The sequence below is a fragment of the Anarhichas minor genome, unplaced genomic scaffold, assembly GCF_050575085.1.
Source record: "Anarhichas minor isolate MPS153535 unplaced genomic scaffold, ASM5057508v1 ptg000011l, whole genome shotgun sequence".
NCBI lineage: Eukaryota > Metazoa > Chordata > Actinopteri > Perciformes > Anarhichadidae > Anarhichas > Anarhichas minor.
The window spans coordinates 5,325,061-5,341,057 of NW_027466457.1; the positions used below are offsets into that span (position 1 = coordinate 5,325,061).

General features: G+C 42.6%; 2 protein-coding genes across 2 annotated transcripts; one reads left to right on the plus strand and one right to left on the minus strand.

The window, feature by feature from the left end:
* On the plus strand, nt 1-8,065 carry ddx11 (DEAD/H (Asp-Glu-Ala-Asp/His) box helicase 11). The gene is made up of 28 exons (XM_076089026.1): nt 1-54; nt 438-614; nt 720-935; nt 1,052-1,138; nt 1,219-1,355; nt 1,447-1,504; nt 1,589-1,696; nt 2,128-2,215; nt 2,512-2,714; nt 2,881-2,955; nt 3,275-3,352; nt 3,443-3,489; nt 3,605-3,684; nt 3,785-3,826; nt 3,908-3,975; nt 4,080-4,118; nt 4,220-4,358; nt 4,861-4,992; nt 5,093-5,205; nt 5,290-5,362; nt 5,977-6,080; nt 6,170-6,319; nt 6,434-6,502; nt 6,610-6,710; nt 6,803-6,887; nt 6,967-7,042; nt 7,145-7,299; nt 7,385-8,065. Exons 2-28 carry the CDS (start codon nt 480-482, stop codon nt 7,415-7,417), a joined length of 2,691 nt encoding a protein of 896 aa, XP_075945141.1. The 5' UTR covers nt 1-54; nt 438-479; the 3' UTR covers nt 7,418-8,065.
* wash1 (WAS protein family homolog 1) lies at nt 8,035-15,109 on the minus strand. The gene is given in 11 exon segments (XM_076089028.1): nt 8,035-8,694; nt 8,790-8,858; nt 9,316-9,474; nt 9,730-9,882; nt 10,012-10,207; nt 10,330-10,465; nt 10,559-10,695; nt 12,307-12,453; nt 12,686-12,797; nt 14,302-14,442; nt 14,974-15,109. Coding segments are annotated over 11 exon segments (1,401 nt in total). The 5' UTR covers nt 14,982-15,109; the 3' UTR covers nt 8,035-8,551.
* Between the last annotated feature and the right edge of the window lie 888 nt (nt 15,110-15,997).

Genomic DNA, 15,997 nt, shown 5'->3' on the forward strand with positions numbered 1-15,997 from the left:
CGGGAGTTTAACATAACCACAGAGTAAAATCTATTTTCTGAGGAATATCTGCGGGTAAGTAGTTATTATATGACAACCGTAAGAATCCAGCTAATAAGCGAATAGGTTATGAGTTAGCTAGCCATGAATCCGAGACAGCTATTAATACAGATGTCCTCTCAAGGCAACTTGAAAGCTCGCAGTGACGACCAATAAAATTAGCAGCTTGACATAACACGTAGCTCTTTATTTAAATGTGGGGTTACTTCGTCATGACTTTAACGTTAGATTGATCTGCACATGAGCAGAATCCAATCCAAAAGCAGAATTCGGCGCCTGTCCGTCTGGCTTTGTAATGTTAGACACAACATCACTATCAGGAGGTGAAGCTTGTAGCTAATACAAGCCAGTCTAAACACACTGTGTGTGTGTGTGTGTTTCTGTTTCTGTTGATCAAGGGGCTCCTTTGTTAACCCTGATGTCACCTCTCAGGGAGCTTCATGAACATGGAGAATGGCAGGGCCCAATTTCCATTTCCCTACCAGCCCTATAACATCCAGGAGCAGTTCATGCAGGCCCTGTACAGTGCACTTGACCAGGGCAAAGTTGGAATCTTTGAAAGTCCAACTGGAACGGTGTGTATGTTTGCATGTATATAAGAGAGATTTACAGCAAGAGCCGTTCGATTTTATTGATGATGTTGTGTGTTTTTCTTTGAACATATATGTCCTTCAACTCAGGGCAAGTCTCTGAGTCTAATATGTGGAGCGTTGAGCTGGCTCAGAGACCACGAGGAGAAGAGCAGACAGGAGACGGCCGCTCTGCTGCATGAAGGAGAAGCAGCTCTTTCCACTTCTACTGCTCCGGCCTCCGCCACGAGCTCCTCAGCAGAGCCGGACTGGATCACTGATTTTGTTCAGAAAAAGGCAGAGCGTGACTTGGTGTCAAAGTTGAAGGTAAGACTATCAATGTACTTCAGATGTGTCTTTGGCATCGGATCTCTGGGAACTTCGACATCTCACCTGCTCAGCTTTTGAATATTATCGGATGTGTTGTTTTTTTTATGTGTCAGGAAGAAGAATTGAAAAGAAAGAAGAGGGAAGAACGATTAGAAATGATCAGAAACAATGTTCAACTTAAGTATGCAATGAAAAGAAAAGTAAGTGGTCCTGCACGGTGGCATTTACAATCACTAACTCAAGGATCTACAACTTCATAAATACATGTATGCGTCTGTAGAGCTCTGAAGATGAAGAGGCATTCAAATTGCTCCACCTCAGTAAAGAGGAAGAGACGGAGACACAAGGCGAGCAAGAGGACGAGGAGCTCATCATTGCGGAATATGAGAGTGATGACGAGTCAAAGACAAGGAGCAGGTGAGCGCAGCCGCTGATTATTGATTGGTTACAAATCATATCGAATGTTGTGACGGACATGACAGCAGGGTGTGTTTGCTCTCGTGCTCAGATTTTGTGGTGCTGAGGATGACGCCGACGACGAGCTGGTTGAAGAACATGTTACTAAGGTGTGTGAGAGAGAGAGTGATGTCACATTGTAACTTTAATAACTGTAAGGGTGAGTGTCATGCATTACATATGCGTGTTCTCAGATTTACTACTGCAGTCGCACACACTCCCAGCTGGCCCAATTTGTCCATGAGGTTCAGAAGAGCCCCTTCAGCAAGGACATCAGTCTGGTCACACTGGGCTCACGGCAGGTATGTGTACACACACACACACACACACACACACACACACACACACACACACGCCAAGACCAGCAGTGAACGGGTTACATTTAAGTTTATTTTGGTTAAACCTAATCCATTGTGAACACTGATATAGTTTTGTGTGAGAAGCTTTACGAGTGTGTTGTCTACTACACACTCTGTGATTCCAGTTATTTATACCTTTCATTACGTGTATTTTCCAATTCTAGGATAAGTACAAAAAATGTGATTACATGGCTAAAAACTTTGATTAAAACGATCAAAAACGGGGTGTTGAAAAAGCTTACCTGTCTATCCATCCCACACAAAGCTTGGCATCAAACAGGAATCGTTACTTGAATTCAATCATTAAAACATGATCGTTAATCTTGACATCTGACAGGATTTGCCCGGTAAACATAAAACTGTGTACTTTCCAGAATCTGTGTATCAACGAAGAGGTGCGCCGCCTGGGCAGCAGCCAGCGCATTAACGACCGATGCATGGAGATGCAGAAAAACAAACATGGTGAAAGCCCTGCACACACTAACACCAGAACGTACAGATGATCATTTCACAAATAGCTAGAGGATTGTAATTTTAAAGTATCATATAATCTTTAGTTGAACCAGAAAAGCTTTCCTGGTCCAAGAGAGACAGCAATAACAATGAGTTACAGTCAAACAGCACAAAACATGCCACAAATCAGAATTAAACAGAAATGCCGTTATAGAACGCATCCATAACCCAAGAGCTGTCTTAAAACATAAAAAACAAACAAGACTTGTTTTGCTTACACTGCTGCCCGTTCTGCCATTCTGTAGAGAAGCCGCAGCATGACGAGGGTGCAAAGCGTAAGCGAGGCCCAGCAAAGAGTGTGTGTCCCTATAAGAAAGCTTCAGCACTGCAGCAGATGAGGGACGGCGTTCTGGGGACGGTCCACGATATTGAGCAGATGCTGAAGCTGGGCAGAGAGACACATTCGTGTCCCTACTACGCCACACGCCTAGCGGTTCCCCCTGCACAGGTAACACTGTCCTCTTCCTACTCCGTTCATCCATTCCTGTGTCTCATCACAGCGGAGAGCAGCTGCTTGCTGTGCTGCTAACATCGCTCTAGCTTGTTCCTAAATTTCTTGAAAGCATCCTTTATTTATGCGTCTTTGTGGTGTATGTTTATCTTCGTCTGCATAGTTGGTGGTGTTGCCCTATCAGATGTTGCTTCATGAAGCCACGAGGAGGGCAGCAGGGGTCCAGCTGAAGGGACAGGTAGGATTAGATGTACAAAAACACAATATTTCATAAGTAGTTTCCCCTCAGGAACCTCTGGAACACAGCAATAACTAAACTAATACACGATGATTATGAGGTGTTTGAGACGGTTTGTGTTCCTGATAATTCTGCCATACCTGGATTAGTATCAATCATATTACTGAAAGCATAAATGTTTATATATATATATATATATATATATATATATATATATATATATATATATATATATATATATATATATATATATATATATATATATATATATATATATATATATATATATATATACATATCTATATATTTTCTTTTGCAGGTGGTGATCATAGATGAAGCTCACAATCTTAGTGACACACTTTCCAGTATACACAGCGCAGAACTCACTGGAGCGCAGGTTAACACCTTCATACATCTCATGTACTTCTCATGTAAGTCTAAATCACGCATGTTCTCTGCGTGATACTGATTTGTGAATCTTCCATAGCTTTGCCGTGCCCACTCGCAGCTCACCCAGTATGCCGACCGCTATAAGTAAGTTTACACACTCGCCCACCAATTCAGCATTGTAATATGGTGCGCTTCGGATGAACGGTTGTGGAGGACAGTACATACGACCTCCTGATTCTTGATGTTTGTGTAACACCAGGAGCAGACTGAAGGCAAAGAACCTGATGTACATCAAACAGATTCTGTTTGTGATTGAGGGGCTTGTCCGGGTGCTGGGAGGTGAGTTTTTGATTATTGATTCCTGGCAGTCTGCAACAAGGGTAGGTGGGAACATTGCTCGGCATTTCAAATGATGATGTAAATGATGTGATCCACGCAGGTAAGGTGGGGCAGAATCCGCAGAGCCAGACGACACAAACAGGTTAGTGAATAAGACGCGCATAAACACACAATACACATTTAAGAATACATTGCCAACTGGTCATGTTTCTTTATCTTTTAGGAACTGAACTGCACACCATCAACAACTTCCTCTTCAAGGCTCAGATCGACAATATCAACTTGTTTAAGGTGGCTGAAAGTGTTCTAATGCTGTTTAAAAAAATCGAAAACATGGCTCTTAAACGCCATATTCAAACGGCAAACTCTGAATCCTTCAATGTCCCTCCCTTCAGTTACAGAGATACTTTGAGAAGAGCATGATTAACAGAAAAGTGAGTGTTTAACATGTTTGTATTTATTCGTTTTTGCCTCATAAATATTGACGGATCCACTGTAAAATCAAATGAATCCCACACGTGTCTTCTCTTTGTAGCTAGGAGGCTTTGTGGAGAAGTACGCAGGATCAGGTGTGAGTCTGCAGACCCAGAGCAGCTCCAACAAGGAGAACCGACGCACAGAGGGCCTAAACCGCTACCTGCAAACGCTGCAGAGCAACCAGATCAATGCGCCAGGTCAGAGGGATGAGTTTTACGTCGCCCGTGATGAACGTCATCATTGACGACATGCAGCCTTACGGTTGTAACGTGAAGTCATTGACTGAAATAAATGGGATCCTAATCAGCTATGAGAAAAACTTAAAACTCTTAATTTCTGGAAACTTTGGCTGTCACAGAACTAAATTGGGAGAAATTCACTTTCCTCTAGTCATTTTACAACTTTACACTTACTAAGCACTTTTGCAGACAGTACCCACAATAACAACTACTACCATGAAAATGTCTCAACATTTTCTTGTTTGTAAAATGCACATGCAGGAGAACAGATATCACGTATGTTGTTATCAAACTGGGAAAACTAGCATGTTGCTAAAAAGAAGATGCAAGTGAGTGTTTTTGGTTAAGCTGCATGTGCAGATGTTTTATCCCTCACGTCCACACTCAACAGACACTGAACCATGTAGCATTCCTCCGGTTGTTCATGATTTATCTACTCCGCCTGCTCCCATGTGTGCAGTTTCCTCAGCAGACCAGCAGGGGTCAGAGGCAGAGAAAGTACTGTCTGCATCTCCCATGATGCAAGTGGAGGTTTTCTTCATGGCTCTCACCAACAGCAACACTGATGGCAGAGTATTGGTGCACAGACAAGGTACCGTTTGAAAAAAACAAAAACCAACACACCTCCAAATAAAGCATAGTCGTGAAATCAAAGTGTTATAATAAAAATGCACTCACTGTTTCATGTCCAGGTACTTTGTCAGAGAGCAGCGTCAAGTTCCTGCTGTTGAATCCAGCCGTCCACTTTGCCCAGGTGCTGAAGCAGTGCAGAGCAGTCATCATCGCAGGAGGAACCATGCAGCCTGTAAGTCATTTTGACTCTCCTAAAAATAAACCAAGCCTTCGCTGTGTACATCTTTTTTATCATTCTGAAAGATGTGACATGTAGGTTTCAGACTTCAAACAAGAGCTACTGTTTTCTGCCGGAGTGGGAGAGGAGCGCATCACGGAGTTTTCCTGTGGTGAGTGGCCCATTTTCAAAACAGCGCAGCACTTTGTGCACGTTCTCTTAGTGATGCGTTTATCAGTATTTCTGCCGCGGGAATTTTTGACGAATAATGTAATGCTTGACAAAAACTCAAATGACAATACGAGTGCTAATTTTCCTATTGGTCCTGCATGCACATTGGCTAAGAGTCACGTCATGAGCTGGCATTTGAGTTGAGTGACGGCGTTGACAGATTATAAGAAAACTGACCCAAGAAGAGATGACAACAATGATGCCATCTTGTGAACTAAACCATGAATCGTGTATCCACTGTATACAAACACTAACCCTGTATTAGTATCAGTGGAAGGTAACATTTGCTGCCCGTCATGGCACAGGTTGTATTTTAGGAAGAATGTTGTATCATAAGCCACATGAACAACACTGCAGCACTGGCACACAAAAAGAGATTTATTACTACTTTGTCTTCAAACTCACAAGATGTGGAACTTCTTAAGTCCTAGTTATGTTGCATACAGCTGTTATTTGCTGTCAGAGTTGTATTGTATATAGAATATTGTTTTTATTTGATCATGTCAAATAATAGAATATGTTTGTGTTGTTGTATTGAATTCACTTTGTCTGTAGGTCATGTAATTCCTCCCGAGAACATTCTTCCCCTCGTGTTGTGCAGCGGTCCCTCCGGTCAGGAGCTGGATTTTACTTTCCAAAACAGAGACTCTCCACGCATGGTAACAGACACACACTCACACATACTATTTGTTGCTTTACTATCGTTGAATTTACACAAGCACACTGCAAAATCTGTGCCTGTTGACAGATGGACGAGACGGGGCGCATTCTCTCCAACATCTGTAACGTGGTCCCCGGCGGGGTCGTGTGCTTCTTCCCTTCTTACGAGTACTCGAGGCGCATGGTTTCCCACTGGGAGGCCAGCGGTGTTCTGACTCGTCTGGCCAACAAGAAGAAGGTACTTTCACCCGAGACGACCGCCTTAGCTCAATGGAGGCGTGCCGTTTTTAAGGGAATCATTGTTAAAGTGATTTTTCCAGACTGTCTATAAGCTATCTCATTACCTTCTCAGATCTTCCAGGAGCCAAAGAAAGCCAACCAGGTTGAGCAGGTGCTGAGCGACTTCTCCCGCTGTATCCAGGTGAGCCGTCACTGCCTCAAACATCATCACCAACATATAGATAATCGGTCCGTCGAGAGCGTTTGCCTCTACGAGTGTTACACGAGTGTCTCTTTTCCTTCCGTTAGAGGTGTGCTGCGGATGCTGGCGGGCTCACGGGAGCGTTGCTGTTCTCTGTCGTCGGAGGAAAGATGAGCGAGGGCATCAACTTCTCCGATGACCTGGGCAGGTGTGTGTTGTCGGTGAGACAGCTGGCGGTTGCATGCTGTGTAAAAGCACGCGATGCTAAATGCTCTTTTTTCGGTGTGCATGTGATGACAGGTGCGTGGTGATGGTGGGAATGCCGTATCCCAACATCAAATCCCCAGAGCTGCAGGAAAAGATGTCCTATCTGGACAAACACCTGGTAACTGTCCTAATAGTCTCCACTGTGTCCACAAACCTGCCAAAACAAGTACAAGCTCACATGAGTGTTTTCTTTTTAGCCTCACAGTGGAGGGAGGAGCCCCGGACAAGCACTCATAGAGAACCTCTGCATGAAGGCTGTCAATCAATCCATAGGTAACGATGCAACATTCATGCAATGCAATCGACGATAACTTCTGATTCCATAGCTGGTGAGATGATCGGTATTCATACGCGTTTGACTTCATCTGCCCGAAGGAAGAGCTATCCGCCACCGTGGCGACTATTCCTCCATTGTGCTGTGTGACCGGCGCTACTCTCGACCGGCTACGCTCTCCAAACTTCCAACGTGGATCAAAAGTCGCACGAGCACACACGCAACTTTTGGCCCCGCCTTTGCTGCCTTACGGAAGGTGAGAAGCAAACGCGCTCAAAAACGAACGACAGCGTCATGACTGAAACGTATTCATATGTTGTCTGGATACTCTTCTGTCCTAGTTCTTCCTGGAGAAGAAGCAGAAGCAAGTGTAGTGTCACTCACACTGTGCTCAACCGGCCGAGGTTGGGAAGAACTTCGAGGAAAAGCCAGCGCAACGGCCGTTATTTGCAAATTTAGTAAAGAATGTATGTGTTCTATTATAAATCTATATCTGTAATACTTATCACAAGACTGCCTCAGCCCTTTTATTTGGGTTTACATTTTGAAGCTGTCAGACCTGCGAGTGCTCTTGGCTGAAGTTCAGTTTTTCAGTGCACCATAGTTGGTGTTTGTTACGTTTCAGTTCTTGTGTTCTGCTTTGGCGTGCTAACATCTCTGGTTAAGAGAAGTGAAGTCACACTGCAGACAGAGGGCAGAGGGCAGTTATCAGATTGACTCGGGTGCATCAGTCCTGCAATGTCTTCGAGTTGAGTCTGGAACATGTCGGTTATTTTTTAATTCCGTATGTTGAGATGAATTACTGAAGCAGCTACTCTACAGACATCAGACACGGCGTTGACTGATTTACTCTTGAAGAATGTGTTAAATATTTCAAGCATTTAATGTTAAGTGTTATGTAAAATGACTTTATAAGAGATGTTAGTAAAATGGTTCCCGTGGATGTTCTTATAACGCTTGTTTAATTTAAGGAAATTATGTTTTACAACGATGATGATCAATAAACTGTTTTATTATTGGGAGTTTTAGTGATGCTTTGTTAAACTGTTAGACAAATCAATGCACTTATCATTATGAAGCCAATTATTGGCCATTTTACACAAAGGTTTTGTTAGTAAGATAACTTATCACTTTTTATAATATTGTTTAGTGATAAGAGGAACATGTCCTTTGTACACAATACTATGCAAAACTATTGAATGCTTTCATCATCAGTGCTTTAAAGGACCAGTGTCTCACATTATGTCTTCACTGTTGTGTAATCATTTAGAAAGAGCCATTCATATCTACATCCTCTTCACTCCGCTATGTACTTCCTACAGTAGCCCAGAATGGACAAACCAAACACTGGCTCTAGCTGAGGCCATTCACATGTCCCTGCCCAGCCACCGTAGCTCTCATACACGCTTGGCACACCAGAGGATATTCAGATAGATCTGCAACCTTAACGCTCGGAGCACGCTAGAAATTCTACACACTGGCCCTTTAAGTGTTCATTGTCCATCGTGTTATGCTTCCCAGTCATCATCGTCTGTCGTCGAATGCGGAGCGGGAAGTGGTGGGATGACATCAGACATCCTGGCAAATGCACCGCCGGTACCAGCTGAAGTTTCAGCCGACTCCCCACCGGATGGACCTTTACCAGATATGCCTACAGATGGAACAGGACACATTATTTACTGTATGCAGTTCCAACCACGTGCATGAGTATATTCAATCTCATTTGACATAAAAAGATTTCCACACCTTTCCTTCGCATGGAGAGTTTGTTGAAGAGATCAGACATAAAGTCTCCACCACTAGCTGCTGCTCCCGCTGCTGTGAGACAAAGACGGGCAGTTACACCATCAGTATTATTTTCTAAGTCGTAATTGGAGCAGTGAAATGGTTTCAATCATTCCCCAGTGCTGCGCTTCAGAGTGGAGCACATAATTACAGCAAGACCTGTTATCTAGTTAGTCGGTATAAATAAACTGGAAATGAAAGCAAAAGATATGCTTTCTGATATTTATAAGCTTAAGACAATTTAAAAGACAACTATAACCGTGTTGCCGTTTATTAAGTGAAGCTCACAAAGACATGGACTGTGATAACTACATGAGATGTATACACAAATGCTCACACACCGACATGCAGTGTAACACATTGTATGAACTCATGGGTGAATGCTGTGCTTTGATTGCATGTCTTTCTTTCCTCATCGTTAAAGCTCCTCGTGTTACAGTTAACAAAACATGAGCAGAAACACAGCCACATGTAAGCGATCGGACACCTTGCTCTTGCGCCTTCTGTTTCTTCTTCTCCATCTTGCGGTCTTTAACGTCGCGTAGCTTGGCCTTGCCGATGCCTCCAGCGTTGCGGATGGACTCCAGGAGATTGGCGCGGCCGTCTGACGGCGCAACCACCGCGGTGAGAGCACCAGACGCAGGGCCTGCAAACAGAGGACACAGTCAGTGGTGGCAGGCTATTCTTTTAAGCCCATTGCTGTCAATAACAACAACGCAAGAGAGTGAATAGGGTTTCTCAGTGTGTGTGTGTGTGTGTGTGTAGAAGTGGCAGAGTTTCACCGCTTTAATACACTGTCAAGCTCCATCGTATTCTTTTTGTCTACAAGTCTGTAGTGTGTAGCCAGAACAAGATTCGAGTTGCGCGCATGTAACAAACCTGAGCTCGGCGCTCGAGAGACTTCTCTGGGGCTGTCAACGGGAGGAGGGGGGGGGAGGAGGAGGGGGAGGAGGAGGGGGGGCTCCAGCAGGAATGGCAGGAGCGGGGGCAGGCTCAGGAGGAGGAGGAGGGGGAGGTGGTGGAGGAGGTGGAACATTAGGTTGGAGCTGAGATCCTGAAAGAGAAAGAGATGAAAAGTCTACATCAGCTTTTCAAACACAGTATTAGCCTAAATTGTATGTGTGTGTGTGTGTGTGTGTGTGTGTGTGTGTGTGTGTGTGTGTGTGTGTGTGTGTGTGTGTACCATGTGCATCGCTCTCCTCAGTGAAAGAGGGCAGATCCGGGATGTTGTGTGTGGGTCCTGATGGGGCAAAGCCGGGTCCGAGGTCTGCGCTGTAGGAGAGGTCGTCTGCGATGCCTGGGAGGTCCGGCAGGAAGGACGGCACATCTATCTCGGGCACCTGACCGAGGTCTGGCACATAGAAGTAAGACTCTGCCGTCTGTTCAAGAGGAAAAGATCAGATCAGAGACAGAACATTGCATTCATGCATCATTACCAATCCTTCATGTAAAGTAGTCAAATGAGTAATGTGTTTTGGTTGGCGAGGGGCGTTTGAGGTACCTGTCTATCCAGTTGTTCCCTCTTCGTGATGGACAACGGTGCATCAAACGGCTTCTCTGCTTTTTCCGTCTCTAGCGTGTTGTGTGTTTTCGTCACTGCTCCCGCCAGAGGATCAAGGAACACATACTTCTTATATCTTCAAAAGCACACAAAGAAGAGATTTAGGTAATGTGTGTTTACAGTTAGCATCTCTGTCTGTGTGTGTGTGTGTGTGTGTGTGTGGACTCACAGGTTCTCTGTAGTATTAAAGAGCAACAGTGAGCTGACAGATGAGATGTTGCGTGGCAGACTGCCGAGCCCCTCCTCCGTCTCATCCTCAGACTTCTTCTTCTTGCTCACACACACTGGAAAATACATCAATTTCTCCTGAAAGAAAGACATACAGAGATAGATCTGTAAAATGTCAACTGAATCTTGAATAACACAAATCACAAAATGCCACCAAAGTGCTCCTGCATGCGCGGGACATTGCTTCTGGGGGATGTTGAATAATGCATTTCTGCACCAGAGAAATAAAGTAGTAGCAGTGTTTTCATTTCTCCCTGTTATCCCTCCTCTGACAAACACACACACAGATCCCAAGACCAAGCAGACGCAGCAGAAAATATGCTGGTTTTTTTGTAAAGTTTCCTAAAATGTTAATGGAAGAACTGTGGTGTTCACAATAAATAATACAGGAGCCCGTGCAGAGCTGTGCACACACACACACACACACACACACATACACACAGACGGACACAAAACCACTCAGGAAAACACTATCACACATTTCACTTTTCTACATGTCTATGTTGTTTTCGCCTCCTTTTTTTACCTCCTAAACAAGCATCACCTGTGGAGCACAACACGAGGAGCGATCATGATTGCTCTGCTCTGCCATTTCTGCAGACCAATGGAAAATTTCATTAAATGGATGTCAGTTGGTTATTGAAATCGGAGGCGTGAGAAAATTGACACTGACGAGGATGAAAGCTTTTCGGTGCTGGTTGAGTAATAAATGATTCTTTAATCAGGATGATGCTAAACAGCTGTTAATTCGAATACATTTTAGTTCGTTGAACAACAAAATGACCATGCGTGACGATAGTAACACAAAGGGGTGAAGCATTCTTTAAAAGGGATTGTGTCATATTATCTCCACAAAAAAAACGTTTATCCAGACCAAAACAAATAATTATTTGAAGTATGTCTGTTTTTGTCAATCTAAAGATCTGATGGGGAGCCTTTATCTGTTCTGTTTGAAGGTAGGCAGATACTTATTCACATTCATGAGGCAGTTTTTATATTATATTATATTATAATATAATACCTCCACTTAAAAGCACTTCCACTTCTCCTTCTGGATATCTGAGCTTTTAACCCTGACCCTAAGGGTGAGCCCAGGCACCCTGGGAAAGAATATCATTCAGGCCTCTTCTATCAGTGAGCATAGTTAAGGGATTGGACATAGACTCTAGTTAGACTGCTAATGCTTCACACCCACTGTACATACTGTGGATGCCACAGTGACAGTGGACACAGGAAACAGAGTCTATGGACTGGCAGAAAGAGGCGATGATGCCCATTTATTAAAAAAGAAATATATATATATATATATATATATATATATATATATATGAAAATATATAGGAAATGTATGCCAGGGTGCAGAAAAGAAGACCATGGATTCTGGAGGAGCAAGATGTCATAACTACTGAGGGGGTCATGGGAGGTTTCCCCTACGGTCTACATAAATATGGAGGAGTCGAGACTTCAGCTCCAAGCACTCCTGTCCTCGTCTGACAGGAGTAAGAGCTGCGTCGTAACTCTCAGTAATAAGATAAAAGCCATGGAAATGGAAATTACCCATGCGTCTATTTGAACCCACATTTTTAGCAGTGTCAGCTGTATAAAGAGGCCCTAACACTAGTTACAGTTTTTTTAAATTGAATTGCCTTAATTCCTCGTGTCATCAACATTTCAATGCGTTTATCTCACCTGCAAGGCCTTCTCATCAAAGGGGCGAAGTTTATTCTGTATCTTTCGTCGGGGGCGGTTTTGTGAGGAAGGGTCTGTAGCCTCAGTAAAAATAGACGAGTAATCCTGAAGTCGATCTGGAGCCGGGTACTTCGCACTGGAGAAAACCTACACACACACACACACACACACACACACACACACACACACACACACACACACACACACACACACACACACACACACACACACACACACACACACACACACACACACACACACAGAAAAGTGCTGATGCAACTGGCAGACACTGGGCTAATTATTGCTTTCAATGATCTTGTCACCTTATTGTGTATCAGAGGTGCAAAAGCTGCCTGCCAAATTGGAGGTGCTGTGTTACCTTGGTGGCCTTCTTACTGCCTTTGATCTTGTCGACGCGGGCCTGAGCTAGTCTGATCCGGTCAGTAACGGTCTGCAGCTGACGGCGGTTCCTCTCTACACTGTCAGACACCCTGGAAGCAACACACACACACACACACACACACACCAGCATGAATATGGACATACACACATCCACACACAGAGGAAGATATTTCTGAGACCATACAACACAATTCAATATAGAGGAGAGCGTAACACATTTCGTTCTCTATGTGCACGTTGCTGAATGAATTAATAAAGATGATGGGAACTCTTATCAATCATTTCATATCAATTATCTAATTACTAACACATCATCTATCAGAAGCTTTTATTGGCAAAACAATTCTGTAAATAAATGAAATGTCACTCGTTTCTTGTAGTTACAGGAGACGCTTCCTCTATTTTCAGGGTGCCAGACAGGACCAGCTGTTCTGAAACAGGTGCTGTGGTATAACATGTGGCGGAGAATATGGCTCTGACTGTGCAATCCATTAACTATGACATTGTTTCATGTCAATTAAAACTTGGAACAGATGCTTTGATATCAACAGCCTTTTTGATTGTAGTTTTGTGCTGACTGGCTTCGTTTGTTACCGACACTGCAGTACCTACTGGCATTGTTTTACTTTACTTAACTACAAAATGAAAGAATGCATCTAAAGAAATGAATAGAAAATATGATTGTTATAATAGTTGTACCTCCACTATTCATTCCATCATCAGTTAATCTCTCAATTATTATATTCTTTTGTTATTTATGTATTTCATTTCAGTAAAATGGCAAAAATAATAGTCTATTAGAAGTTACCTTACACACAGATCAACGCGGGCAAAACTACTCAAATATGTGTGAAGATCTGAACAGTAAAATACATTCTAATTTACTAAAACATACAACTGGTATCACTAGAACTGATTATATACTGTGTGTGCCGTCTTGTGGGGACATACATCTGTCTACACAGGACTCGCCTTCCTTATGGGGACAAAATGCACGTCCCCATAATGTAAAACATTACATCGCAGGGTGAAGACTTTTAAAGTAAGGGTTAGTCTGGTCGTGGTTAGGCTTCGTATATACAGTCCTTGGGGTTAAGTAACAATAATGTCAGGAAGTAAAGTGACATTTTTTTTATCAACCTGACAAAATTACGTTCTTGTGGAAAGAAAAGAAAAGGCAACACTGTAACTTCTTTACATTATATTAGAATGTAACTTCTTTACATTCTAATAGAATGTAAAGAAGCTACATTGTATAGAATGATTCTATTGAAGTTATTCCTTTTTTAAATGTTTTAGATGAGTCACTAATCACTTTAAAATAGTGATTATATCTGATTTAACTTACAGACATGAGATTGATCTTCTCATGTCACTCTCTTTATACAATGATATAAATTCATCCCCGTTTTATTGATATCTTACGAAAAATTACTCCTCACTTTTCGTGCGTTTTTCCTGCAAAAGTCCAGCAACATGAGTCTGTTTTCGCTTGTTACATGCCTACTGTCTTTTCAAAATAAACTTCCATCTTCACAGGAAACAACTAAGGTTTAGAGTGTAAGTCTTCTGTGTGTTTGTGTGTGGCCTTGCCTTCTGAAAATATCCGTAGAGATGGTCTCCAAGTAGAGCAATGCGTCTGCTATCTGATGGACAGCCTCCTCTCTCCTCAGGTCTGACTGGATGAGAGGCACGGAGTACACCTGGCCCTCCAGGCAGTGCTTCTCGGTCATCCTACACACAGCAACACACGACAAAATAATCAAGAACAAGGCTGAGTGTGTCACAGTCAAGCTCTTGATTTGACCATTCCAATAATTCAAACTTCAATCTGTCAGTGATGATAGAGAAACCGGAAGATAAAGTCAGCCAACTGTTTCACAGTGGTGCTTGTTGTTAGATCCAACACCACAACTGTCATAACGATATTTAGACCCAGTATCCTGAGCTAACCCACACTCCTCGACCTCGCCTGACTCTCACGTGACAATGCTGGAATACACAAACGTATGTAGATTTTTTTTAAATTGGCTAAAGTTGGTCCCTGTAGCTGTTTATGGTCAAATAAACCCGCACTATTAGTGTTTACAATACATAATCTAGCGTTATACGTTATAATATAGCTAACTAATAGATTGACAGTCAACAGAAAGTCTGTCCTTGCGAAAGAAATACTCGCCATGAGCCTTTAACCGAACAATTCAGATTTAATTAGGTATACGATAGACTAAAAAACATGCAGTCGCGTGAAAATGTATGCCTTACATGACCATGGGTGTTGTTTACTTGTTAACGGTTACAGAAAACAATGAACGTGAGGAGCAAGGCTATCTGTGCTAGCATCTGAGCCAACTGATTAGCAAACAGGCAGCGAAACAACGGTTCTGCACTTCCGCATACATGTGACACGTGACCACACCGAGGATGGAGTGTTGCCTTCAAGTTCACTGAGAAATGTCTGAATTCCGACTTTCGGATAGTAGTACTAGTAGTAGTAGTAGTGGTATTAGTGGTAGTATTGTCTATATTACTACACTTTTCAATAAAAGCATCAAATAATAAAACTTGTAAACTATCATATTCTTATTTAAATGCATCTTTATGGTTGAGACAGAGGTTACAGAGTTTAAATTGTGGAAGTGGCCTTACGTCATGCATGTATAAAAAGTTAACAGTCAACAGAAATTGATGATTTGAAAAATGATGGAAAGGCTATTGATGGAAATACCGTCAGCTGAGGATGATCCCAAGCCCAATATGCTTTCTGTGAAATCAAAAGACTGTTTGTACGTAATATATATTAACTTGTTTTTTTAGTTTATTTGCGTTAAACAGGAGCCAAGTTATTGACAAGGTACCCGATATAATTGGGTTTCAGATACCGTGCCTCCCAAACATGGTATTGCTGGACGACGATTCTTCTCTTAATTTATTAAATCATCAGTTTCTTTATTTTTGCTTAACTGCAGCCAAAACAAAATCCTTACCACAAGATGGATACCCCCACACATGCCTACTGTTATTTATTAATCAATGCATATCTTTCTTCCATAATGTATTAGTCTTAGTACTGTCAATTGCATCTGTAAACAAATATAAAAGAGAAACATTAAATGCCATCAAAACAGCCGCTGATCTGGTGATATCCATTGTGTAAAATATATATATGTACTAATATGTGGATGGGCAAATAATTTGGTATCTATGTGCAACATTATGATATGCCTTGGCTCCTTCCCCCCCCCCCCCCTCTCTCTCTTTCTTGTACATGCAAGCTATAATTTGTGCA